The 27,619-nt window shown below is 41.0% G+C and overlaps 1 protein-coding gene across 3 annotated transcripts in view; it reads left to right on the top strand.

Moving 5' to 3' along the window:
- Nucleotides 1-27,619, top strand: part of dock8 (dedicator of cytokinesis 8) — a 167,544-nt gene that overhangs the window by 33,667 nt on the left and 106,258 nt on the right. For 2 of the 3 annotated variants that reach the window (XM_033972654.2, XM_033972653.2), the window contains exons 3-7: nucleotides 17,663-17,838; nucleotides 18,697-18,768; nucleotides 21,123-21,231; nucleotides 24,871-25,080; nucleotides 26,448-26,533. In XM_033972654.2, the coding sequence (XP_033828545.1) occupies nucleotides 17,663-17,838; nucleotides 18,697-18,768; nucleotides 21,123-21,231; nucleotides 24,871-25,080; nucleotides 26,448-26,533 (653 nt within the window). Of the gene's footprint in view, nucleotides 1-11,308; nucleotides 11,329-17,662; nucleotides 17,839-18,696; nucleotides 18,769-21,122; nucleotides 21,232-24,870; nucleotides 25,081-26,447; nucleotides 26,534-27,619 lie in introns of those variants that run through there. The other variant, XM_055224340.1, reaches the window with a different exon arrangement.

Below are 27,619 nucleotides of genomic sequence, written 5' to 3'. Positions count from 1 at the left end.
TTCATCTTAGATTATGTCTCTCACTGTGGACATGCACCTAACACATTGTATGATTTTTAAAAATAACTTATTTGTAAAATTATAAAAAAATAAATAAAAATAAAATAATAATAATAATAATAAAGAAATTGGGTTCAGAAGCCATTACCAGGGCCCCACCCTGGAGCCAGGCCTGGGGTGGGTGCTCAGCAGCGAGCGCCTGGTGGCCGGACCCTTCCCCACGGGGCCCGGCCGGGCCCAGCCCGAAGGAACGACGTGAGGCCGTCCTCCCGTGGACCCACCACCTGCGAGAGGAGCCATGAGGGGCGGGTGCAGAGAGATCTGGGCGGCAGTCGAAGGCGGGGACCTCGATCTCCGGACATGAAGACTAGCTCTGGGGACATGGAATGTCACCTCGCTGGGGAGGAAGGAGCCTGAGCTTGTGTGGGAGGTTGAGCGTTACCGGCTAGATATAGTCGGCCTCACCTCCACGCACAGCTTGGTCTCTGGAACCCAACTACTTGAGAGGGGTTGGACTCTCCATTTCTCTGGCATTGCCCGCGGGGAGCGGTGGCGAGCTGGTGTGGGCTTGCTCATTGCCCCACAGCTCAGCCGCCATGTGTTGGAGTTCACCTCGGTGAACGAGAGGGTTGCGTCCCTGCGCCTTCGGGTCGGGGACAGGTCTCTTACTGTTGTGTCGGCCTACGGACCAAACAGCAGTGCGGAGTACCCGGCCTTCTTGGAGTCCCTGGGAGGGGTATTAGACAGTGCACCAACCGGGGACTCCGTTGTTCTCCTGGGGGACTTCAATGCCCATGTGGGTAATGACAGTGACACTTGGAGGGGCGTGATTGGGAGGAATGGCCTCCCCGATCTGAACCCGAGTGGTGTTTTTTTATTGGACTTCTGTGCTAGTCACAGTTTGTCCATAACAAACACCATGTTCGAGCACAAGGGTGTCCATCGGTGCACGTGGCACCAGGACACTCTAGGTCGGATGTCGATGATCGACTTTGTTGTCATGTCATCTGACCTCCGACCGCGTGTCTTGGACACTCGGGTGAAAAAAGGGGCTGAGCTGTCAACTGATCACCACCTGGTGGTGAGTTGGATCTGCTGGTGGAGAAGGAAGCCGGACAGACCTGGCAGGCCCAAGCGCATTGTGAGGGTCTGCTGGGAACATCTCTGTCAGAGGAGTCTTCAACTCCCACCTCCGGGAGAGCTTCTTCCTGATCCCGGGGGAGGCTCGGGACATGGACTCTGAGTGGGCCATGTTCTCCACCTCTATTGTCAATGCGGCTGCTTGTAGTTGTGGTCGTAAGGTCTGCGGTGCTTGTCGCGACGACAATCCCCGAACCTGGTGGTGGACACCGGAAGTAAGGGATGAAGCTGAAGTAGGAGTCCTATCGAGCCTTGTTGGCTCATGGGACTCCTGAGGCAGCTGGTGAGTTCCGGCGGGCCAAGCGTGCTGCGACGCGGGCAGTCACAGAGGCAAAAACTCGGGGTTGGGAGGAGTTCGGGGAGGCCATGGAGGAGGACTATCGGACAGCCTCAAAGAGATTCTGGCAAACCGTCTGACGCCTCAGGTGGGAGAAGCAGTGCTTCACCAACACTGTTTACAGTGTGGGTGGAGAGCTGCTGATCTCGACTGGGGATGTTGTCAGGCTGTGGAAGGAATACTCAATCCCACTGTCATGTCTTCCGAGGAGGAAGCAGAAACTGGGGACCCTGAGGCGGACTCGTCCATCACCCTGGCTGAAGTCACTGAGGTGGTTGGCAAGCTCCTCGGTGGCAAGGCTCCGGGGGTGGATGAGATCCGTCCTGAGTACCTCAAGTCTCTGGATGTTGTGGGGCTGTCTTGGCTGACACGTCTCTGCAACATCGCGTTGCGGTCGGGGACAGTACCTGTGGAATGGTAGACCGGGGTGGTGGTCCCTCTGTATATTAAAAGGGGGACCGGAGGGTGTGTTCCAATTACAGGGGAATCACACTCCTCAGCCTTCCCGGTAAGGTCTATTCCAGGGTACTGGAGAGGAGAATCCGACCAATAGTCGAACCTCGGATTCAGGAGGAGGAGTGTGGTTTTCGTCCTGGTCGCGGAACACTGGACCACAGGATTTCACCTCTTCTGTTTGCGGATGATGTTGTCCTGATGGCTTCTTCGAGCCAGGACCTGCAGAATGCACTGGGGCGGTTTGCAGCCGAGTGTGAAGCGGCTGGGATGAGAATCAGCTCCTCCAAATCCGAGGCCATGGTTCTCGACCGGAAAAAGGTGGTTTGCTCTCTCCGGGTGGGTGGTGAGTCTCTGCCCCAAGTGGAGGAGTTCAAGTAACTCGGGGTCTTGTTCACGAGTGAGGGAAGGATGGAGCGGGAGATTGACAGGCGGATCGGTGCAGCGTCTGCAGTGATGCGGTCGCTGTATCGGTCCGTTGTGGTAAAGAAGGCGAAGCTCTCGATTTACCGGTCAATCTACGTTCCTACCCTCACCTATGGTCATGAGCTTTGGGTAATGACCGAAAGGACAAGATCGCAGATACAAGCGGCTGAAATGGGCTTCCTCCACAGAGTGGCCGGGCGCACCCTTAGGGATAGGGTGAGGAGCTCGGTCACACGGGAGGAGCTCGGAGTAGAGCCGCTGCTCCTACACGTTGAGAGGAACCAGCTGAGGTGGCTCGGGCATCTGTTCAGGATGCCTCCTGGACGCCTCCCTAGGGAGGTGTTCTGGGCATGTCCCACCGGGAGGAGGCCCCGGGGAAGACCCAGGACACGCTGGAGGGACTATGTCTCTCGGCTGGCCTGGGAACGCCTTGGGGTCCCATCGGAGGAGCTGGAGGACGTGTCCGGGGTGAGGGAAGTCTGGGAGTCCCTGCTTAGACTGCTGCCCCCGCGACCCGGCCCCGGATGAGCGGAAGAAAATGGATGGATGGATGGATACTACATTTTCACATTAGGATAACATGGGCTTTTTTGCGCGTCGCCATGGCAACCCAGTGTAAAATATGACATGGTTCCGATTGGCTTTTTTGATCAGGATGACATGAAGAGTCATTTTGCCAATTTTCACATTATTTCACGAAACAAATATTTTTCTGATGAATGGGAAAATTTGGGAGCATTCCCCTTATGTTAACATTGGCAGTTTGGCGCATCGCCATGGCAACACTGTGCAAAAAACCACATGGGTGTTAGTGACTTTATTGATTGGAATGACCCAATGGAATTTTGTGTCAAATTTGGTAACATTTCGGAAAACAAAATTTTCAGCCCTCCACACAAATATATTAGATATTCTGAAGGGGGCGCTATCACACCAATTTAGTTTCTTTCATAAGTTGGTTTAGGCCAGAAAGTTGTACTGATTCGAATTTGAGCAAAGTCGGACTTCGCGTACGGAAACGGGAACAAATTTTGACATGTGAAAATTTCAATTTAAATTGACATATACGTTTTTTGAAAACTCTCGACTTTCCTCATGTCATCGTGGGGACAATGGTGAATGACGACTGCTGACGCAACCGTCATTTGCCATGGCGTCGGGGTCGCCCATTGACCTCCCATTGATTTCCATTCATTTTAGCAGTAATAAATATGGCCCATGCCTGCGGCATGCGTGCTTGGATAGGGCCCGATGCCAGGAGTGTGTTTGGGGACATGCTTCGTGCTGCCTTTGTCAACGACTACGGCATGGGTTGCTAGGATACTGGAGTTAGGGCAGGGGGCAACGGGGCTTCACGCGCAACTTCGTGATCATCGTTGCGGAAGCAATAGGCCCTATGCCCTGTAGGGGCTTGGGCCTAATAAATATTGCAGGGTTTATGTGTTAAATGTGTGAAAGAAACAAAACACAACTCCAGGTATGTTTGTTATGAGGAAACAACATTATTATAACAGATCAGAAAACAGAGTAATATAGGACATTTAAATGGGTCTCTAATTGTTTTGATTTTAAAGGGAAGGTATGAAGAATTTGTATTGCAAATCTTTAGAAACCACTTGACTTGTATGAATGTGAATATTTAAGTAGACAAACCTGAAATCCCTTGCCGTATAGTCAGCCATGTTTTTTTCTGTTTTGGTCTGGTCTCCTCGGTCTCTCTCTGATTGGACATTGGCTAAAGCTTAGTCTAAGCTGACACATATCTATGAGCATAAGTGAGCGAGTGCTAGCCCTTGATACCCAGAGTGTCAGCTGACCTCAAACCGAAGAAGCCCACTCTACGCCAGAGCCACAGTTAATCTGTAACCTGCTGCATGAGAAGTGGGTCAGCCTCCTGTAATACACCGAGAACAGAGCAAGAGGGGTGGGCTTTGCCATACAGATGACACAGACCAGGGCAACGTCATGGTAACACATTTTAGAGAAGGAACATTGTGCTTTTCAGATAATTCCTGGTTTGTTGCAGTGAAGATGCCAAAAAAAAATTCCATCGCCTGTCACACACTACAGGATTGTTTTAGGACCAGGTCTGCTTCTCCTCCGACTTCAGGGAGGTGTGACCCAACTTTAGATCCTTGTTTGTGATTTTTATCCGCTGAGCTCCTTGTGTGTGCAACTCTGAGCTGCTCTGTCATATTGTAACCACAAAATGTCACCACAGCAACTGCCAATAAAGCAGCATGTCAAGGACAGACTGAGAGACGGACACAGAGGCGCCAGATACAAACTCAGGAAACAGCTAAAATAATTTAAAGACTTTATGACTCAGCTCTGTGAAGTTAAGTACACAGGTCGATATACCACACAAAGCTTTATATTAACACTTCAATATGAAGAGAACTGTACAAAATGTGACATCACTACTCTTATAGGCTTGTGGTTTAAAAAATTAAAGGAAAATAATCAAAATTTAGTTTATTGGCTCTGTACTCTAAACTGGTCAATAATCTGTAGCATTTAGGATGGATTGGGATAATGAGGCCTGAATATTACTAGCAGGATAAAAAAAACAACATTATAGACAAGACATTTGTTTTGTTGTGATTTAAGGCAGAATGATATTAAACCCCCCCCCCCCCCCCCCCACACACACACACAGAACACACACAGGGATTTAAATGTTCTAATCTCTGGTCTGATGCATTTTTCAGCTGTCATGTTTGTCCCATACAGAGAGGTTTAGTCTGTACGAGCTTCAAACTGCTTCTATTTTTAGACCATCTTATTAGATATACTTAATGCTGCTGTGTGTTGTAAACCAAAGCTCCTCAAACAGATCTCTGCTGTTTTTCTCTGAATATACCAGTATGACCAGTAATGTCAGAACTGGTGCATTCTTTAGACCTGGGGTCACCAACCTTTTTGAAATTGAGAGCTACTTCATTGGTACTGAGTTGTACGAAGGGCTACCAGTTTGAGCAAATGTGTTATTTCAGAAGAGCGTATCAGTTATACATTATTAATAATGATAAATGACAATCATCTATGTGAAGACATTGATCACATTAATGATTTCTCACAATAATTATCAACAATATCAGCAAGGTGGGGAACAGATATCAATTTTCAGCACTTTAACTTTGTTTAATCTTAGTAAATGTCAATTTTGATGATCACTTGCATCACTACATCTCATAGGAAAAGTGTCCCATTTTCATCAGCCACCGACAAACCTTTTTCACAAAACAAACTATGTTGGACTACGTTTCAAAAAGTAATCAATTATGTAACGTTAAAGAAAAATCAACTTACATATTTTAAAATAAATCTTGGTTGCTTTTTGTGACTTTTTCGCTGGTCTCATGAAAGACTGTTGCTTATCCAAAGCTGCCTCTAGCTCAGGGCTTGTTCTGCCCGTAGTGCGTCCCCGTGGGTAGTTAGCATAGAGCTTTGTGAGATGTAGCATAGTGTCCCTCCACATTGTGCCGCTTTGCCGTCGCCACAGTCCCTCCGCAGATAAGACACACGCAGGTTTCTTTTATAGTCGTAAAATTTGTTGTGAAACAGACTTTTTTTTTTCTTGCCATGTTTTTGGGGTAAGAGCTGCATTCAAGGCATCTTCACAGTGCTGGCGAGCAGCGCACAACACTAACCTTTGAACGGAGTAGGTCAGAGTTCACCTTAACTAAAATATTTTTTTTAAAGATAATGTCATTTTCAAAGCTATATAAATGCAAGGGTGATTAAAAAAATAACAACAGAATAAAATTAAATTTTAAATTCAGCTCATTAGTGAGTCGTGCTATTTTTAGAACCGACAGCGACATGGTGCCCATGGGCACTGTGTTGGTTCCCCCTGCTTTAGACCTATTCTGTAAACTGGACTTTTCAGATCTTTTAACCATGTTCTAGTCGTTTCTTCTCATTGAGCCTCTGAAGTTGTATTTGGAGTGATTCATGTTTGAGTGACCTTTAATCACTTATTTTCAAGATGCCATTTTGCCGATCTACCCACGTTTTCACCTCCACATGTACACATCCATTTTGACATACACACTTCCTTCTCCAGTTTTAGTTTCTTAATCAGTGATACTCATAGGATTTAGCAGCATCGGGCAGTCATTTAGGTACAAATGAAAAAAAATGGGCTGCTTGCTTGTGTGATGTGCAGCTATCCATAGGGGGCGCCGACAGCATGCAGCGCTTTGTTGTGACGTTTATGGCGACGTCACCTCCCATTAGGCAATGCAGTTTTCTAACGCGGAAGTCAGTGGACTTGTTTCTTTTATTAAGTAATTTTAGATGAATATTGTGATTTAAAATATGTAAGTCATACTATAATGATCCACGGGTGTCAGAGATTATAACTATAGAGCACACACAATGACACTTTATGGCTGATAAAGTAAACAAATTTTAGGCAAGGCAAGTTTATTTGTATAGCACAATTCATACACAAGGTAATTCAAAGTGCTTTACAGAATAAGAAAGACATTAAAATCACACAAATCAAAACATAAATAATCACAAATAATCATCATTTAGGCCTTTATGTAATAGTTTTAACCTACAGATGGGTTATCAGTTACTGGTAATAGTAGAGGGCAATGTTCCCTCTAATTTTTCACGAGTCTGAGCAAACACACAAACTCCCTGAGTGGTCCCATGGACCAGTGTGAGCAACATCAGATGTGCACACTGTGGTCATGTTGCATCACATCCATTCAAGTTAAATGGTTTACTAAAAGAATCAAATTACCACATTTACATTTCTGTTATAAGACTTTTAATTAAGTGCTTTAGCCCACTTATACAATGAAAATGACAAAAATCTTGCTCATAACCTGTGTAGTATGTTAATGCTATTGGAAGTATAAATATTTTATTTTAACTATAGCAAAACATGAGCTTCCAACCAAACCAAGCCAACTGTAAATTCCAATGTTGAAAACACACGTAACATTTTCATTATAAAGCTCTGACTTGTATTATGAGTATAAGCCATTGTGCGAAGCTTTTGCTGTGCACTGAGTGAGATTGTCCTACTGTGGTCTGGGAGACAGTCCGGTGACTCTTTTTCAGTATATGACACGATCATTTAATTTTTACATCTCATAAACTAGTGACAGTATCAATGACCAATACACACTGAGAGGAATCTGTATCTGCACACCCAGCTGCTCTATTACTGTACATTTACATAACATATCAAAGCACAATATATAATGTGTATTTGTATATAAAATATGTATTTGTATATAGCGAGTGGTATGGGTCAAAATAAATATATATTTACAAGCCACACATTGCAAACAGTGAACAAACACACACACACTTCAAAATGTAAACAAACACACCGGAAACTAAGAACACACTGTACATGTGACAGTGTGACAGTCATTCCGCCTCAGTGGTTAGAGGTTGGAGGATCAAATCCCGCTCGAACCAACTTCTGTCGTTGTGTCCTTAGGCAAGACACTTCACCCAAGTGGTGTGTGCGTGATGATTGGTGGTGGTCGGGGGGCGCAGATTGGCATTAGCTAATACTAATGATTACGCATGATATATTTGACTCACAATTAAGTCAATAGCAGAATAAACCACGCTTACCGATCAGGGACAGCATCCAGTCCATCAAATCATAAGGTCCTCTGCTCCTGAGTCCATCATGAGATCTTCACTCGGTTCCACGAGCCGCTCCGGGTCCGAGATACCTCTAGTTTAACTTGTACAAACATCCACAGTGTCCTCGGTCACGTACTTCCTTTGTTTTGTCCGTTTCGTCAAGTTTAAAACGCAAAACTGCTGCAAAACAGTGCGTAACAGTGCGCCCGAGGGCGGGCCGTCGGAACGTTAAGGGGTTAAATACTTAGCGTCATTAGCGAGCCTTCACTCCACGTCGGCTAAAACTCTGGTAGCGGCGCATAAGGACGCCTGTCAATGACCTTGATAAGCTGCGCAAATACGTATGTGAATCACATAATTGGATGGAGCAGCTCGTCCCCGGTCACACTCACTGACTCACATTGAAAAATAGCGCAGAATGAATTGTTGTGTGTTTATTTTATTTTCAATTCTGGTTCAATTTTTTTGTGCACAGCACAGATTTTCTGTGTGCGGAGACCGTGTCAGCAGTGCGCAATTGCGCACGCGCAGCTTAGAGGGAACAGTGGTAGAGGGTTTTCTCAGATATATCAGTATTAGTCTGATATAGAACATTTTATCGATACACTTTATGTGGGTGTCTCCCAGTCTGCCGTGAGCTGCCTCCTGCTCGAGCAGAATCCTGCAGCTCGTTTTTAACCAGCACACCCAGACATCATCACCCCAGTCCTTTAGCTCTTCATTGGCTTAAGTTTCTTTTAGAATTGATTTTAAAATAGTTTGTTTATAAAGCTATTAATGGCCTTGCTGAGCTTTATTTGACTGAACTCCTTTCTGAAACTCAAACAGAGCCTTAAGGTCAAATATCCAACTTCTGCTCGAGTCCTCAGAGTCAGACTCAAACACTGGGATGATCGTTCCAGCGTCTGGGGTCAATGTGAGAGAAAGAACTGCCCTCTGAAATACCACTATCACAGACTTTGGTCTGTTTAAATCAAGGCTCAAAACGTAATTATTCAGATTGACTTTAACGCTCATAATACATAGACAGTTTCCACCATGAGTGTTATTTCACTGTTTAATGTTTTGGATGTTTTCTATTGTGTTGGTTTGATTGTACAGCACTTTCTCATCTCCAGTGTTGTAAATAAGATTGATTGATATTTGGCACCAGTATTTCTGCATAGGCCTAGTCTGTGTGTGCCCCATAGACTGTATAAAGAAGAGAACATCACCCATAGCTTTTGGCATCCATCAAATGAAAGCCGAATGCTTCGAGACTAGCAGTTATAGCAACAAATTTCGAACCATATTCGATATTTGGAATTCTGACCAAGATTACCATAACAACCAATGAGCCAATCTGGAGAGAGGCTGTTAAAAACGCCCCTTCTCATCCAAGCCACTGGTTTAACAGGGAGCGGGCGTTTAGCATCCTTGTCAGTGAAACCTGTAGCTAACACTACCGGTAGCGGCCTCAGGGAAAGAAGGCATCTAGAACATGGCTGCTAGCAGGTTAGCTATGCCCATTTATATATACAATGTTTGGTGTGCCCCTGAGTCATCAGACTTGTCTTCTTGAACAGAGTCATGAGTAAAAATGGAAATAGCAGAACAATTAGGCTAAAATCTGTCCACAATCACGCAATAAATACATTTTATTAAATTGTTTTCAAAAGCGAAAAGTTCATTTATGGACAACACTATTATTTAACATTTTCGGGCATTGTTATTTGAAAATCTTAATATCAGCATAAGCAAATGTTGGTTTATAATTTTACTTCCTTGTTGGAGAATTCCGTAACTGTTACCTAGCAACCATACTGTAAACAAGGGCCAAAGTCTATTCTGTTAAATTAATGTTTAAACTTTCAGAAAAAAAACCCCAAAAAATCCTTGTGTTTAGTGTCTAGTGTATAGTGGAATTTTATTTAGTGATAACATAGAGGGATTGCTTTTGAGAATTCAGCGCTGCATTCTAAAAAGCCTGAATTCTAAATAAATTGTACAACCCGCATTCCAATGAAGTTGGGACGCTGTGTAAAACTTAAAAAAAAACCCAAAACAACAGAATAAACTAAAAAGAATTTTGAATAATTATTTCATGTTCAAACTGATAAACTTTATTGTTTTTATCCAAATATTTACTAATTTTCAATTTGATGCCTGCAATATGTTCCAATAAAGCTAGGACAGGGGTGTCATGATTGGGTATAAAAGGAGCATCCCCGAAGGGCTCAGTCATTCACAAGCAAGGATGGGGGCAAGGGTCACCACTTTGTGAACAGCTGCGTGAGCAAATAGTCCAACAGTCTAAGAACAACGTTTCTCAACATACAATTGCAAGGAATTTAGGGATTTCATCATCTACAGTCCATACTATCATCAAAAGATTCAGAGAATCTGCAGGAATCTCTGCATGTAAGCGGCAAGGCCGAAAACCAACACTGAATGCCCGTGACCTTCAATCCCTCAGGCGGAACTGTATTAGAAACAGAGATGAATGTGTAAAGGATATTATGTATGTATGTGTATATTATGTCTTTATAGTGTATTCATTTCAATATCCATTGAAAAGGATTTGCAAATCATTGTATTCTGTATTTTAAGTTTTACACAATGTCGCAACTTCATTGGAATTGGGGTTGTAAATCCTTACTCTAAATTCTTATTATAAATTCTGAATTCTAAATAAATTCTAAAAAGCTGAATTCTTAAAAGTCAAAATTTTCTGTACTTATTTAGATTTTAAAGGAAAGGTATGTAGAATTCGTATTTCTTGTTAAGTTCAAAACAAAAGTCTTAAAAAAAAATTAAAAAAATCTTAACAAGCGATTCAACTGATGTAAAAGTATGAATATGAATATTTAGTGCTACCTCCAAACCAAGTCATAATTAGACAAACATGAAATCCACCATGTTGTTCTGGAAATATCATTTATTGGCAACAACATCAAGTCACATAACGTATATCAGACAATCCCTGGTTTAACCTCATGGGGCTTTTGCATGTATTTTCTGTGTAAACTTTTGCCCATCTGCACACATGGGCTCACTTCCTGTCTGTTGAAACAGTTGAAATAGAGGGACTTGTAATTTGACTTCCTCAATTTCTTTCAACTCTTCTGTTGCACAGGTTTGATTCTCAGGGCATTCTCTCTCTCTCTTTCTGTGCAAGTCAAATCATTATGGTTAGACTTTTGCAGTCAGATCCACTACCTTCACTTGCGTTGGATTATTTATAATTATGCAGTTGTATGTTTGTGGTTTAAGTTGTAAAAAAGCATTTGGGCGTCAGATATCGCAAAGGTTCCTGTATCCGGACAGCGCCATTTTGTTTACTTCCTGTTAGTGCCGCGCTGAAGAGGGTGAGTAAAGGCTTTCTCTAAAGACGATGCTTAGCTCTTTGCGCAAAAAATATTTGAGAAGTTAGCGTGTATGTATGGGATGTTATGCAGGCGATGAAAACAACAAAAATAATAATGCAAGTTTTGGGATTTGGTAAAATTTTATAGTTTATATTTGGAAAGTTTGCAATGCAGATCCAGACCAGTCAATTTTTCCAATAGAGCTGATTGATCTGATAAATTGGCCATTGTGATTAAAGTTTTAAGTTTATTTCTACATCATTTATTTCTTCACGTAAAAGTCAAGAGAATAAACAAATGCACACATAATGCTACAGTACAATAGAAGTAAGTTTTAGATGCACTTAAGTCATTTCAATTTAATCTGGAATCCAAAATAGTAAAACTGGATTATAGGAAGGCTACATTTCATCTGTTAATGTAATTGTACCTTCTTTAACCTGCCTGTCACTATCTTTTACTACTTTTATTTTTTTAGAATTTCATTATCACTTATATATTCCCATTTTTGTTTTTATATTGTATCATGTGAGCTTTACTGTGGGTCATTTTCCTTATGTCACTCAAGTTGGTCTAAGTCTTAAACGGAATAAAAATCAATAGGTAATTTCAGTGTTTTTGTGGTTACGGTGGTAGACCTGTCACGATTACACATTTGAAACTATGCCACTGACACAATTAAAATAAAAATAGTCCTAATAAAACATTTTTATCATTATCAAACTATATATGTTTCAAAAAACTTTAAATAAATTGAAGCAATAATTAATTATTATTATTAACCACAGAAGTGACTTATTCAACCCTCTACAGCTCAAATCTTGACGTACTTGCTAAACCTTGGCGTACTAGCTAAACTAAAATGTAATATTATGATATCCTTTGTAGACGGGATGTTGATATGGGGTTTTGCATTGCCGATGTTTAGAGATCAACCCAAAGCTGATGAGCTCTGTCGATATTTTTGGGCAGATTTTGAGCATTTTCCCCATAAATATATGATTTGAACATAAACACTGTCTATGCTTTTTACTGCTCTGCATAATTAAACTATGATAAAGAAAAATAATCTCATTAGAGCATTTAAGTGTTCAAATAAAGATTTATGCAGCCACAGGCGACGCAATCCAAATATCGGCCTAGGATAGAGGTTTAAGGCTAATAAACCATACGCAAATAGATGTAAATATCGGCCCACTATATTGGTCTAACTCTAATCCTCAGTTTTATGAATGTCATTGTGAAACCAGTTTGTTTACATTGTGAGTTAACTTGACATTGGACTAGTTTGTAGTGACATCCTATATTAGTACTCTTGGTCCTTTCATGGCTTCACAGGGAAGCAGACGCTCAGCAGAACCATGCATACATTAGCTTTCGTTAACATCCCCATTCATAAAAACATGACACAATGATTGTTAGGGCTCACAGGCTACATGCATAAGGAGACCATTATTGCAGAATCATCACAAGTTTAGGCTGCTCTTTATATTGAATACAAAGCCATAATGAAACAGGGTCCAGTTAGCAGTGATGTAAATGTTAACAAATGATGCGAGCAGTGATATTTTTGTGCGAAGAAGAGAATATATTCATCAGAGTGTAGATTTGTAAAGACATGTCTGAATATGTTGTGTTGGCGAGTGGCTTTGGTTAATTCGATCACTTTAGTAACCTGCAGTTTGTTCTGGGATAATCTGCAGTACAAAAGGATTACAGTTGTGAAGTGTTATTGGACTAAATTGTGTATTTGTAGTAGCCTGTATATAAGTGAACTTTGTTTAATGTCTTATTCTGATTTGGGCATTTTAATCACACAATGTAAATAGAAAAGGGTTAGGGTTAAGCTAGTCCAAATCATAAACTGTATGTATAAATGGACATGGCTAACCTGCTAGTCGCCGCGTTCCAAATAGTAAGTGGACGTGCTTCCAGCTCCATTGTGGCCCCTCTCTCTGTAACTACTGCTGTCAGACTCATCATTTTGTCTTTTTGTATTAACCCGCTCTACATGATCCTGGTATTTTTATTTCGCTATTATGTCCATAACTGTCGTAATGTCTGACAGGAGGGACCAAAAAGACAGAACTCTGGGAAAGGTTTAACAGTGTTTATTTACAGGAGTGCAAGTGCGAAAATGATGGTAGATCAATCAGTCAGTCGGGAGCGGGGTGTTTGCTGTGGTCCCAGGACAGAGCGTGAGTAGCAGAGACTGAGACGGAACAAAAAGTACCGGTAGAGACCCCTATACCCCTGTAACTGCTAGCCTTGATGAGCTTCTTTTGACTGGAGCCAAACACTGTAGGTGACGTCACACTAACTTAGTCCACTTTTTTATACAGTCTATGGTCCAGTTACATAGATATACTTAATCGTTTTGAGAGATTTTGCCACACCCCCTTTTAGTTCAACACTTCTAATCAACAATATACTTGATATTCAAATTTTACAATAATAGAATCATTTTATTGATGCTGTTTTAATCCACACTCTTCATTTTGCTCTCACACTGGTCATCTTTGGTGATGTCAGACTGGACACCTCTGTTTTATTGTCACACACCTGCCTCACGCTCTTCCTGTTTGTTTGTATCTCCAGATGTTATCGCCTCTTTATGTTCCCTGAGCAAACTCTATTCACTCCATTCACTCCATTCCAGACGTCGCTCTGACCATGTGACAAAATTGAAAAGAACACGTGTGAAAATTCTGTTTGTTCTGTTCATGAAAGAGGCAGCAGCAGCGCTCATCTGAAGCACAGCGACTCTGGAGGTAAAAATAGACTGGGCCTGGCTCTAACACAACACACATTTTTAGAGGTGTTTACGCATCTGTCACAATGATATATATCTTGTAGATTATAGGTCTTCAAGCTCGATTTATATATTAGGTAGACTTTATTATTTCTGTAGGGAAATGTGTTGTCTACATTTGACCCATCCTTCAATGACCCATCTCCTCTTGGTCAAATCCTCCAGCTCAGGTCCTGATCAAGACTAGCCATATTCTGCTTGTTGTGGTGTGTTGATCGGGGAAGCTCGGAGTGCTTAGAGGAAACCCACTCAAGACACAGGGAGAACATGCAAACTCCATGCAGACACAGGGAGAACATGCAGACTCCACACAGACACAGGAAGAACATGCAAACTTCACACAGAAAGGCCAGGGGATCGAACCCGGAACCTTCTTGCTTTTTAACCCAATATATGGTGTGAACATTTTATTTGTACTGTGGGACTCTTATAAGACTTATGCTAGCCTAGTCAGATCTGATAGTTAAATAAGTAAAACATATTTGCACAATTATAACTTCACTGTCCTTGAATAAATGCATAATATGAGACTGGCCCCAGGTTGCTCTCAGAAGGGCCCCATGGTGGAAAAGGTGAAGAGCCCTGCTGTAAATAATGTGTTGGAGGAATGATTTTTCTGAGCTCCGGAAGAATGTATACTGAAGTATTCATATGTCGGTGGCATAGGGCAGTTTCAAAATTATCCTTTTTCTGTAGCAGTACAACAGTTTGATCATGACAGGCCTGCATGTGTTTTGAGCAGAAATCAATCAGTGTTTTGTTTTTTTTTTCCAAGACCAAAGCCGATAGTTTAGAATCCAATCAATCAATCACTTTATTTCTAAAGCACCTTCCAACAACCAAAGCTGACCAAAATAATGTACAACATTAAAAAGAAGATTAAAAACAATAAACATCATACAAATAGGTCAACAAATCACATTACACCAATTAAAATAAAGAAAGTGTCACAGGGCCACTGAGTGTTAAAAGCCATTCTAAATAAATAGGTTTTAAGTTTGGCTTTGAACAAAGGCAGGTCAGTGATGGAACGTAACTCAATGGGCAAAGTATTCCAAAGTTTTGGACTGGCCACTGCAAAAGAACGATCACTCCACTGTTTGCCCCGGGACCGGGGGACCTCCAGCAGATGTTGCCCAGCAGATCGTAGAGCTCTGCGGGGTTGGTGAGGGGTCAAAATCTCACAGAGGTAGGAGGGTGCAAGACCATTGACTGCATTAAAAAATCAAAATTTAAAAATTAATTCTGAACTGGACAGGGAGCCGGTGCAATCCAGAGAAACCGCGGGCCGATAGGATAATCTGCCAATATATAGGACCAATTTTGTATTTATTTTGTTTAATTTATAATTTATTATAATTATTATAATTTATTTAATTAGTCTACTACTACTACTACTACTACTACTACTACTACTACTACTACTACTACTACTACTACTACTACTACTACTACTACTACTACTACTACTACTACTACTACTACTACTACTACTACTACTACTACTACTACTACTACTACTACTACTACTACTACTACTACTGATGATGATAGTACACAATAATCACTATATCACTTATCGTTCAATACATGAACGTTAGGTCTCAATATGTATCTTGAATGCTTTGTCTTTGCAATAATGGGGCACGTTTTGTAACTTTAGCCGTAAGATGATAAGATTAGAGCTGTAGAGGGTTGAATAAGTGACTTTTATGGCTTCATTTTCTGTGAGTGTGACATCACAACATGGCATTCAGCTCCAGTCATAACACGGTAGCAATGTTCCCTCTAATTTTTCACGAGTCTGAGCAAACACACAAGCTCCCTGAGCGGTCCCATGGACCACTGTGAGCAACATCAGACGTGCGCACTGTGGTCATGCTGCATCGCATCCATCCAAGTTAAATGGTTTACTAAAAGAATCAAATTACCGCATTTACATTTCTGTTATAAGACTTTTAATTAAGTGCTTTAGCCCACTTATACAATAAAAATGACAAAAGTCTTGCTCATGACCTGTGTAGTGTTAATGCTATTGGAAGTATAAATATTCAATTTTAACTAACATAACAAACATGAGCTTCCAACCAAACCAAGCCAACTGTAAACTGTAAACTAAAATGTTGAAAACACACTTAACATTTTTATAATAAAGCTCTGACTTGTATTATGAGTATAAGCCATTGTGCGAAGCTTTTGCTTGATTTTTACAACTCATAAACTAGCGACAGTATTCAATGACCAATACACACTGAGAGGAATCTGTATCTGCACACCCAGCTGCTCTATTACTGTACATTTATATATCATATCAAAACACAATATATAATGTGTATTTGTATATAAAATATAGTGCTCCGGGTCCGAGATGCCTCTAGTTTAACTTGTACAAACATCCACAGTGTCCTCGGTCGCGTACTTCCTTTGTTTTGTCCGTTTCGTCATGTTTAAAACGCAAAACTGCTACAAAACAGTGCGTAAAATTACACGCGCTTAATTTCACGCTCGGAACTGTGCCCGAGGGCGGGCCGTCGGAACGTTAAGGGGTTAAACAGCACTTAGAATCATTAGCGAGTCTTCACTCCACATCGTCCACATCGGCTAAAACTCTGGTAGCGGCGCATGAGGAGCCTGTCAATGACGTTGATAAGCTGCGCAAATACGTATGTGAATCACATAACTGGCTGGAGCAGCTCGTCACCGGTCACACTCACTGACTCACATTGAAAAATAGCGCAGAATGAGTTGTTGTGTGTTTATTTTATTTTCAACTCCGGTTCGATTTTTTTGTGCGCAGCACAGATTTTCTGTGCGCGGAGACCATGTCAGCAGTGCGCAATTGCGCACACGCACAGCTTAGAGGGAGCAGTGCACAGTAGGACACATGATCCTTACTAAACTGCTCCTCACGCTTCTCTGTAATGCATTTACCACACATTAATGTTAGTGTGGACAGAGGAACCAGCATTTCAGTACAGCTGAGGAGTGCTTGGAAATATTAACGAGGATGTATTGTGCAAACTCCACTTTAATGCACTTAATATATTGTTCTCATTGGTTTACTGTTGTACTTTGATTTATGAGTATACACTTGCGATCTAGCAGTGTCTTGTATTTCAGGCTTGAGTGCGCAGCAAAAGACCGGTTGTCACCTACCCCCCCTCCACCTTCTGCTGTGTATTTAGATATGATTATTTATACTCCAAATCATACACATATGGTTAAAATTTTTAGTACTATTATTCAAAAATAGGGTTAGTGTTAGATAAATGAAAATCCACTGCAAAAACTGTTTGGTTTAGGAGTATGCAGGAGTAGTACATTGAAGATATACAAGTTACATGTTCAACATGGATAAAAGTAAACCTAACCCTTCACCCACATTGCAGAGGATGAAAGTGCTTTGTACTAAATACCTGATAAATGCATAAATACATCATCTTTAATTTAATGTCAGACCATCTTAACACAGAACATTTTCAGATTCTTCCTGACTAATTTCTTCTTCTTTTTTCCCCTCAGCCACAGTCGTACGAGGCCGTGGACCCCTTGGACCTGGAGGACTTCCTGATGTCTCAGTTACACAATGCAGACTCGGGCCTGATGCAGGAGCTCGGAGACTTCCCCAACGATGATCTGAGCGTGGAGCAGGTGGAGAGGGAGTGCCGCACCGTCCGCCACTCTGCCCCCGAGGATGGGTGAGTCTATGAAACTGTTTACTACTTGTACATGAACATGTGCAATTCAGATATCAGGTGAGCCAATGCTAATCGATGAACTCAGGAAGGAAGAGGCGTGACATCATAAAGAATATTTGAATCTGATTGGTCAAAGTTATAACAAAGATGGTGGATTATGCCAACAACTTTATATTTATCATGTTCGATTCTGATCTCTTGGCATTTCTAATTAGTAGAGTTACTTAAATCAGCCCCATGTTCACTAGAACATAGTTTAAGATCTGAAAAGTCCAGTTTGAAGTTTCTGTTTTAACTCACTTGATGAGGGAATAGTGCAGCCTTTATGTTTGTTATGAGTTGCAATTATCTACAGCCTTGACCATGAAATATAAAGATAACATGAGAATCAAAATCATCCTCTTATCTATGTTCAAAGTCTAATATTACTTTACTATTACTATACTAGGGTCAAGGTTTGAAAATCAGATTGGAGCTTCACAACTGTAATAGTATCGAAACTAGGTACTCATTACTACTAGACACTCATTACTACTCATTACTAGATACTAAAAAAGTCAGAAACGATCCTTTCCTGAATATCTTTAGAATGATCTTGACCACATAGACTAGTATACACCCATGGACCACTATGGAACCTACCTGAACCACTGAGGGATTACATAGATATAAGGCCACATGGGAATATAAAAGAAAGTACTACCATTTAATGTGGAAAATCACATTGTATTGTCCAAAGAAAGAGTGTTTTTTTATTTTTTATTATCGTTGTGGTATTGGAATCGGTATCGCATATTGTGTCTGTTCCTTAGAACTGAAATTCAGTTTTAAACGTGACTATACTAATTTGTGCTGTAGAGCGGAGCTGGATCCTCATGTAAGAGACTGTGTGAGGAGCTACACCCAGCCTTGGATTGTCGTCACCAGACGGTAAATAAGGTTTATGAGAGGCTTTTGGCCTTGCTTTAACCTTGTGATAAGAGCATAAACTGCATATATAAATGTACATAGCTAACCTGCTAGCCTCTGCGTTCCAAATAGGAAGTGATCATGGGCGCGCTTCCAGCTCCATTAACTCTGCCTCCAATTCACTTTACGTTAGAAAACTGTGGCCCTTCTCTCTCTGCTGCTGTCAGGCTCGTCATTTTGGTCTTAAAATGTTCGTATTAAACTGCTCTACATGATCCTATTTCCTGTTTATTTCACTATTGTGTTTGTAAACCAAGATATGAAGATTAATAAGAAACAAATCAGATTAACTTCTTTCCGCAAAGTCACTCCCGCTAGCGTTAGCAACAGGTTTGATTGACAGTGTTGTTAAGGGTCCGCCTTATGGCTTCAATTTTCTTACATTTCAAAGTAATATAACAACTTATTAGCTCATTCTTCAGGTCGTCCCCGTCATAAAAGTCCAAGGGGCCAACATTGTATTCTGCACAGTTTTGCCATGGCAGTGCCTGAAATAAACAGGCTATTCTGTTTTAATGCATCAGCGCTTCCAATGTATGTTGACTTTGTTTAGTGACAAGTACATACCAAAACTGCTCGTCAGCACCATCCTTAGTCAGTGCCAGATCGGCCGAGTGCAAAGCGTGGCACGCGAGGGAGGTTCGATGGCGCTTGTGGCTTTAATTCTTAGTTTTCATCTGTAATGAGTCAAAGAAGTTATTTATTCAACCTTTTACGGCTTAAATCTAATCATCTAGCCAAAAAATAACAAAAAATTTGGCATTAGTGCAAATAAAATGTAACATGATATATATGGACCCTAAAAATATAGTTTTCACATATAAAACATAAGTGGATATAGTGATTATGCAACAGCTTAAACTGATCCCACCTCCTCCTCTTTGATTTTTCAGTTTCAGTTACTGATGGCTCACTGTATTCAGTGTTTACTTCATAATGTTGTTGAGAAGAACCTGGATACTAAAATAGAACAGCGTCTTCTAAACTATTAAACCTGTTTCTTTACTAAAGCCATTTCTTAACAATGAGTTGGTCAGTAGTGTAGTAGTATTAAATAAAAGTAGTAAAGTACTGTACTTTTCGTTCAGATTTTAGATATCTGTACTTTATTTAAGTACATTTAGAAATGGATATGTTTTACTTTTACTTCACTACATTTGAGAGCAGGTATCTGTACTTTCTACTCCACTACACTACTTTCTACTTTGAACAGGACTGAAATGTAGAAGTATTTTTTTTATTCTTGTCTGACACCTGCTGAAAAGGCTGAGGGGTTATTTTTTAACACATTCATAATTTCAGCAAAACAAAAATATACAAATAAAAACAGATAGAAAAAACATTGATTCAGTTGTTGCTGAACAAAATCTAGCTCCAAATCTTGATCAAAATCACTATATTTGAAGCTTTGTAAGACCTCAAACTCTGCCAGAAATACTTTAACTTTTTACTCTTTAAGTACTACTTAAGTAGATTTTTTCATGTGATACTTTTACTTTCACTTGAGTATTTTTTGCTCCAGTGCTTTTACTTCTTTCACCACTGAAATTGGTTCACAAGATAATCCAACTCAAAAGTACCTCTGATAAAAGTACAAGAAAAAAGTACAAGGTTCACTTTTATTAATGATTATCATTAGGATTGGCCAAGTCTATTATTACTACCTTTACACATTTTAAAGGCGCATTAGTACGTGACATTACTGGTGTAGCCTGCTTGTCTCCATGGAAACCAGCCATGTTATTGCTCCGTCTGTAATGTTCCACAGTATGAACTTAAACTTCAGTCTCCATGGACACAAGCAAGTGGCAGGCACCATGCCATATTACAGGCCAGATCTGTGGAGAGGTCACCCTGCTCACATAAGAATACATGTTTTTCTTCCTACTATCTTTGAGCTATAAAACACCGGTCATGAAATGGAAGGGTTAGGGTTAAATGTTGTACTTGGTGACAGTAGCTCAGCTGGTACAGTGTCTGTCCACTGATACAAAGGTTGGTGGTTCAAATCACGCTCTCTAAACATCATTGGTTGAGCAGTGAGATCCACATGAATGCTGTTGTTGTGTCCTTGGCCAAGACATTTAATCCCACTTGCCCCCTAGTGTTTGTGTACACTGGTGCATGAATGCGTGTGTGAATGGATGATGATCCTTGATATAAAGCGCTTTGTATTCACCATGATATGACATATGATAGTAGGTGGCGCTAGTGTCTTACATAGTTTGTTTTTTCTGTTTTCTCCTGTTTAGAGTAAAACTGTGTTCCCTGCTGTATCTGTCTTATCTTGCTAATGTCACCTGTCTTTGCTGCAGGTGCCAGGGAGATGGATGGAGCTCGTACTCAGAGCGAGCCGAACTCCACAAGCTCCTCCAGAAGCAAACCTTTGAGTCCGATGTTCAGACAGAGAAGCAGCACACAACCGTAAAAGACACTCCACTTTAAAATCACTTTATGTTTCAAGCTGCTATGCTTATATCATTATTACAGTGATTTGGCCTATAACCATTTGTCTCACTACAGATCCATTGTAAAAGCAGCTCTGAGGGTCAAAATGAGTCTGCTATCTGCTGTCTACATCTAATTCTAAAACATTTTATCCTCAGCAGATCAGGACTGTTAGGGTGCTAGTTGTTGTTAGCTTTACCATGAGAACACCAAGTTATCCAAAGTTTTTTCTCACTCACCATATTCATTCTAAGCATCATATTTTTCACTGTCACACCAGAGTGGAGTTTGCCTTCACGGTAATGCTAATGTAATAAAGAACAACTAGCCTGCTAACGTCGCACTTCCTGATTCTCAGTCAATATAAAACTTTGTAAATAGATAATTAGATTGCTCAAATACATGGAAAAAAAATCGTGGTTCTTTCCCTTAACAACACAGTAAAATGTGATACAATACCTTTAAGTTATCTCAATAATATTTTGAATGGAATATTTAACATTTAAAATCCCAGAGCTGTTTCTAATATTGTGCCGGCTCACTTACTCCATTGGCAAATATTTTTACTTTATTATTTTATTTTTATTATTTTACTTATACTCTCAATAAAACAAAAAAGCTTTAATCAGGTATCATTAGCTTACCTAGATATAACTCTTTTTGGAGCGAATATAAAATCTATTTATAATTTGTAATAATCAGTTTCTTTCTCAGCCTGTAACGCCAACCCTCTGCTAAGTTGCCACTGTCCTTTTGCCCAACTCTTTTGTCTCATAGCTAAAATCCCTTTTAGCAATGCCACTGCCAGCCAATCAGAGCAACCCAATTCATCTGCCACTACTGGGGCTCTCCCCATCCCCCTCCACCACTGCGCCTGCACCAGCCCACCACCAGCCCCCCTATTCTAGTGAATCTACCCTAAACCCATGGCCCCATCAGAGCTCCGGGCTTCCCATGATACATCTGTCAGTGAGTGAAAGACTCTCTTCAGCCTAATGGCTCTCCTTTATGCTGGAGCTGGTCTGGAGTTGCCTTGGGGAACACTGTTTGTATGATGGCTGTTTACAGGGAGGGCGGTCAGTGAGTGGTCATGGGGTAATCGAGCAGAGTGCTGTATGATGGTGACAGTGGATCAGTTGGTAGAGTGTTGGTCCATTGATCTGAAGGTTGTGTGAATCCCACTCTCTACATAAAAAAAACATGGATAGATCCACTGACCCACAGGTTGGCGGTGCAATTTTATCTTCCACAGATGAAGCTGTTGTTGTGTCTCTGGGCAAGCCACTTAAACCACCACTAGTACATGCCCACTGCTCTGTACTTTCTTAATCGGTGATACTCGTAGGATTTGACAGCGTCGTGTAGTCATTTTGGTACAAATGAAAAAAATGGGGTGCTCACTATTGTGATGACGTTTACAGTGACATTAGCTCCCATTGGGCACCACAGTTTTCTAAGTCAGCAGACTTGCTTTTATTAACTGATTTTAGATGATTATTGTGATTTAAAATCTCCAAATTATAACATAATGAGCCACGGGTGTCAAAGAGATAACTATAGAGCACACACAAGCACAATAGGGCGGATTTAAAGGTGCCCTATTTAACTTTTCTGATAACTTTTTTTTTAACACCCATGCTATTATTGTTATTCCATAGTACAGAATAATATGAATCTCCATGGAGACAAGAAGAATGCATGACCAAGATATTATTTTAGCAATAAAATTAAAAGCATAAAACCCACGTAAATGAATACATGCAAAATCAGTATGCCTAATGTCATACTGCGGAACATTTCAGAGATAGAAATAATATTTCCTTAGAAACAAGCATTTAGCAGACCCTTTTAACCCTGTATACCTCTGTCACATCATCATCAGCTGCCCCCTTTCCTGCCCCCTCCATCTTGCCTTTTGCCACACGTCCCCAACACAAAAACGAGATCGAGCCTATGTATGTATACTTAAGTACAATCCTAAGAACCATAAATCCGCATGTGCCTGATATGAACGATTATGGCTGCTATCGTCTATGGTTTCATTTTGTTCGGACCCCCAAAGCCTCATGGGTAATCTCTACTTACACAGCCTGGTCTGCTAATCTAACATCCATCAATATATGTATATGTAACTGGCTAGTAACTAATGCCGTTTTATGATTAAGTCAAATGTTCAAAACCGTCAGAAAGAGATGAAATGTTTCAGTGATAAAAGTATAAATGTATTTTTATAAAAAGCATCTCGGAGCAGAGCAAATTATTAATTACCTTCAAAGAAATGCAGATTTACCAAATTAGTTCAAATTTCATGCAGGAAACACATGACCAGAGAAAATGATCAGAAAGAGGAGGAGGAGAGAGGAAAGAGAAGGAAGATAGAGAGGGGGATAGAGGAGACGAGGGGACGGGGTGGAGGAGGTGGTGAAGGAGGGGGAGGGGGAGGAGAAGGAGGAGAGAGAAGGAGGAGGAGTAGTGAGAAGGAGAGAGAAGAAGGAGGGAGGAGTGGGAAAGAGGAGTAGGAGAGGGGGGAGAGGGGGGGTCGAGGAGAGAGGAGGAGAAGCAGCAGGAGGAGGAAGAGGAGGAGTTTTTTGTCTTCAGGCCAAAACAGAAGTAGTCTAGACATGCTGTTTGCCTGTTTACATATGCGAACATGCTAACAAAAGGCATAATGGACTGCTCTGGCTAACAGCTAACTGGGATTTTGAATGTTAAGGAGAAATGTAAAAGCATCTCATGAATTTAATATTTTCTTAAGGCAGTTAAATTAAAAGCAGTATATAATATATTCATACCACAACCTCAAGAATCAGCTAGACAAGAAAACTCAAACTACAGGCTTCTACAGGCTTCTTCAGGCTCTAATCCAGAGTCTTGTTTGGGCTGAGTTTTGTTCTGGCTTAAAACTAGAATACCTCTTTATAGACCCAATTTAGAAATTACAGTTCGCTAAATATTTCAATTATTCTTCAAATACAAAAAGTAACCTACAAGTTTACACTGTAATTTTTAACCATAATCTACCATGTTTTTACATAGAGATTATTGTAGTGAGAGCGTTTCTTGACTCAAAGGTCATTTAAAGGGGGGTCTAATGCGGTTCCCAAACCTTTTGTCTTCTATAGTGTAAATTATTTTAGTCTTTAAAATTAATAGGAAGTCTTAGGTCACACTATATTTTACAGTACAACTATAATAGTGGTATACATATCCATTACATGATATGCCTCAGAGCTCTCCATTAGTGTAGTCACAATACCAAAATTTCAAATTTGATTTCGATACTAAGGAATTACACTACTATAATGAATATAAAATATCTTCTTTTTTATAATGTAATTTTCATATACAAAATAATAGTATTTTATTTATCTTAGCATGGGGTCTTATATTCGTTCGGATGAAACTCAAAATCATTCTAAAACTGTTCAAGAAAGTCCTGTCCTGTTAATGTTCTTTTGCAGTATCGATGATATTTGGACCTGATTTTTCATACTTTTGAAAACCCCACTCTCAGCACATGTTCTGCTTTAATACAGACCTATGTGTCTTTGTTCCACCCACATATTTGTTCTGCTGTTTTCCCTCACCCCCTCCGCTGCATTGTCTTTGCCCCAGGTGAAGTCACCCTCTCTGGCCCCGCTGAGTGACGACTGTGGCCGTACTCTGACCTCCACAGACTTCGACCTCCGCTGTCTGACCCCTGACCAGAGGGTGGAGAGTCTGCTGGCGTTTAGCAATCACGAGGATCTGGACCGGTTCAACAAAGAGGCCAGACTGGGGAATAGACACCTTGAGCTGTTTGCACTGTGTCCCCCAGCAGATGAGGTACTGACTACGAGAGATGGACACTCATGGGGTTAAATGACATCATAACATTTTATTATAGTCTGTGTTCACATAAGATCACAATATTCAAGGCAAGGTTCAAATCCTCTAAGAGCCTGTAGTTTAAATCTGCATTCGCGCTTGAGTCAATCTTGTAGTCCTGATATAGATTTGGTTTGGTCCTGGTCTGGTGCTGGTTTAGTCCTGGTCTAGTCCAGGATTATTTCTGGTTTAATCTTAATTCAGTCCCATTGGATGTAGTGTATGTGAATGCAGTCTCCAAAGTGTCCCATTCGATACTTTCAATAAAGATACCAAGATAAATAATAATTATATAATTGCTTCTGACTGTCGTATATGTACCACAGCAGTACGTGAGGTGGTGTACAGTTTTAGTATGTACTTAACGTAGAGTCAAGACCTGGAGTAGTCCTGGTGTAGACTTGGTTTAGATCTGGTGGTACTCAGAAATACAAATCTACTCCTTGATGTTGGTGAAAACATTTGAGAACCTCCTGGAGAAAATAAAAAAGTTTTCTCACAAAACTACTTTTTTAATACCAGTAAAATGTGCCCTGTACTAGCAACGATGGAAGAATACTTTTAAATGTATTTAGTTACATAATACTGAATACCTACAGTAAAATGTATTGTGTGATGCATTCTGATAGATGATCCAATCAGTGTGTTCTGAATACTTTGAATACTTTCATGCAGAGATGCATTTAAATTATAGGGTAAAGACTAAGTGGAGTGTCTATTATTAATGTTTTTAGCTTTATTGATGGACACAATAGTGAAATAAAAACCCAGGATCATGTAGAGTGGGTCAATACAAACATTTTAAGACCAAAATGACGAGCCTGACAGCAGCAGTTACAGAGACAAGGACCACAGTTTTTCAGTGTAAAGTGAATTGGAGCCAGAGTTGATGAAGCACACCGATAATCACTTTCTATTTGGAAAAGCTGTGGGTAGCAGGTTAGCTATGTCCATTTATATGTACAGCTATGATATAACATAGGATTAAAAACAGCTTTATGTTTCACAGTTTTTAAAGCATTTCTTATCACTAGTTGAGAAGTTAAAATCTCATCTGCCTCACCATAAGAGTTGTTTTTTATATTTTTCTCACTGATTCTGTGCAGTTTGAGACTAAATCGTGTAATCAATACTACCATGTATTTCTTTGATTTTTGAAAAGCATCCATAATCTGAATAACACCAAATGAAAGGGTAACTGTATAAGAATACAGCTGTTTTTCTGAACACATATTCTACATGTGTATATGTGTTCAGTTACTTCCCAACACTGTGTACTGAACATGTAGAAGCTAACATGTTTCATCTCTGCTTGTCTCTTTCAGGAAGATGCTGTGGAGATCAGGCCCATCCCAGACTGTCCCAAAGAGCACACTGGAGACCGCATCCAAGTCAGATGTCAAGCTATCAAGTACATGCAACACATTCACACTCTACACTTACATAAAAAAATAATACTGTTGTTGTGTCCTTGGGCAAGACACTTAACCCCCCCCCCCCTTGTCCCAAGTGTCTGTGTAAAGTGGTGTATGAATATGTGTGTGAATGCGTAAGTGGTTCCCATCGACCAAACTATGACCCAGGGCCCAAATGCAGCCCTACCTGCAGACCAATTTTTATTGGCCCTCAGGCCTTCAGGTGAACTGGCCCAATCCTATCTATATAACCTAAATAACATCATATTGCATTGACATACATATATTATTTCAATTCAATTCATTTTATTTTTGTAATGCCCAAAATCACAACAACAGTTGTCTCGAAAGGCGTTCATGTTTTGGTTGATGGGGGAAACCGGAGTACCCGGAGGAAACCCATCCAGACACTCCACACAGAAAGGCCTGGGCGACCCGGGGATCGAATCAAACCTTCTTGCTGTGAGGCATGAGTGTTGCCACTCAGCCACCGTGCTGCCTACACACAAAAACGAATAGGAAAATCAAATAACAGAAAAAATCAGACAAAACAAGAAAAATCGGCCAGGCAAGGAGGAGAGCCGGGCGAGGAGGAGGAAGACCAGGCGAGGAGGAGAGCCAGGCGAGGAGGAGGAGAGCCGGGCGAGGAGGAGGAGAGCCGGGCGAGGAGGAGGAGAGCCGGGCGAGGAGGAGGAGAGCCGGGCGAGGAGGAGGAGAGCCGGGCGAGGAGGAGAGGGAGGCGGGTGGAGGAGGGCCAGGCGGGGAGGAGGAGAGGATCCAGCTGTCATTGGGGCATCTGAAAGAGTTACTCTCCACAGGGGGAGTGGGACAGGGGACAACATGTGAATAGCATTGCTGATGAGAAAATAGGAGGAAGCAGAGGATAGTGCTCAGGTTGCCATACTTCCCCCATGTAGTTTTCTCCTACTGCAGCCTATCTTATCCCGGGTTTTAATGTCACTCCCTAACTCCCTCACTATGTAACCTAGTCATAAGCTATACCGAAGAGGAAGGTTTTAAGCCTGGTCTTAAATACAGAGACTGTGGGGGCCTGTTTAACATCAGCAGGGAGTTGATTCCAT

Source organism: Periophthalmus magnuspinnatus, chromosome 9 (genome assembly GCF_009829125.3).
Source record: "Periophthalmus magnuspinnatus isolate fPerMag1 chromosome 9, fPerMag1.2.pri, whole genome shotgun sequence".
Classification (NCBI taxonomy): Eukaryota; Metazoa; Chordata; class Actinopteri; order Gobiiformes; family Gobiidae; genus Periophthalmus; species Periophthalmus magnuspinnatus.
The sequence above is the reverse complement of the archived record's forward strand: the minus strand, read 5'-3'. Positions and strand labels throughout refer to the sequence as shown.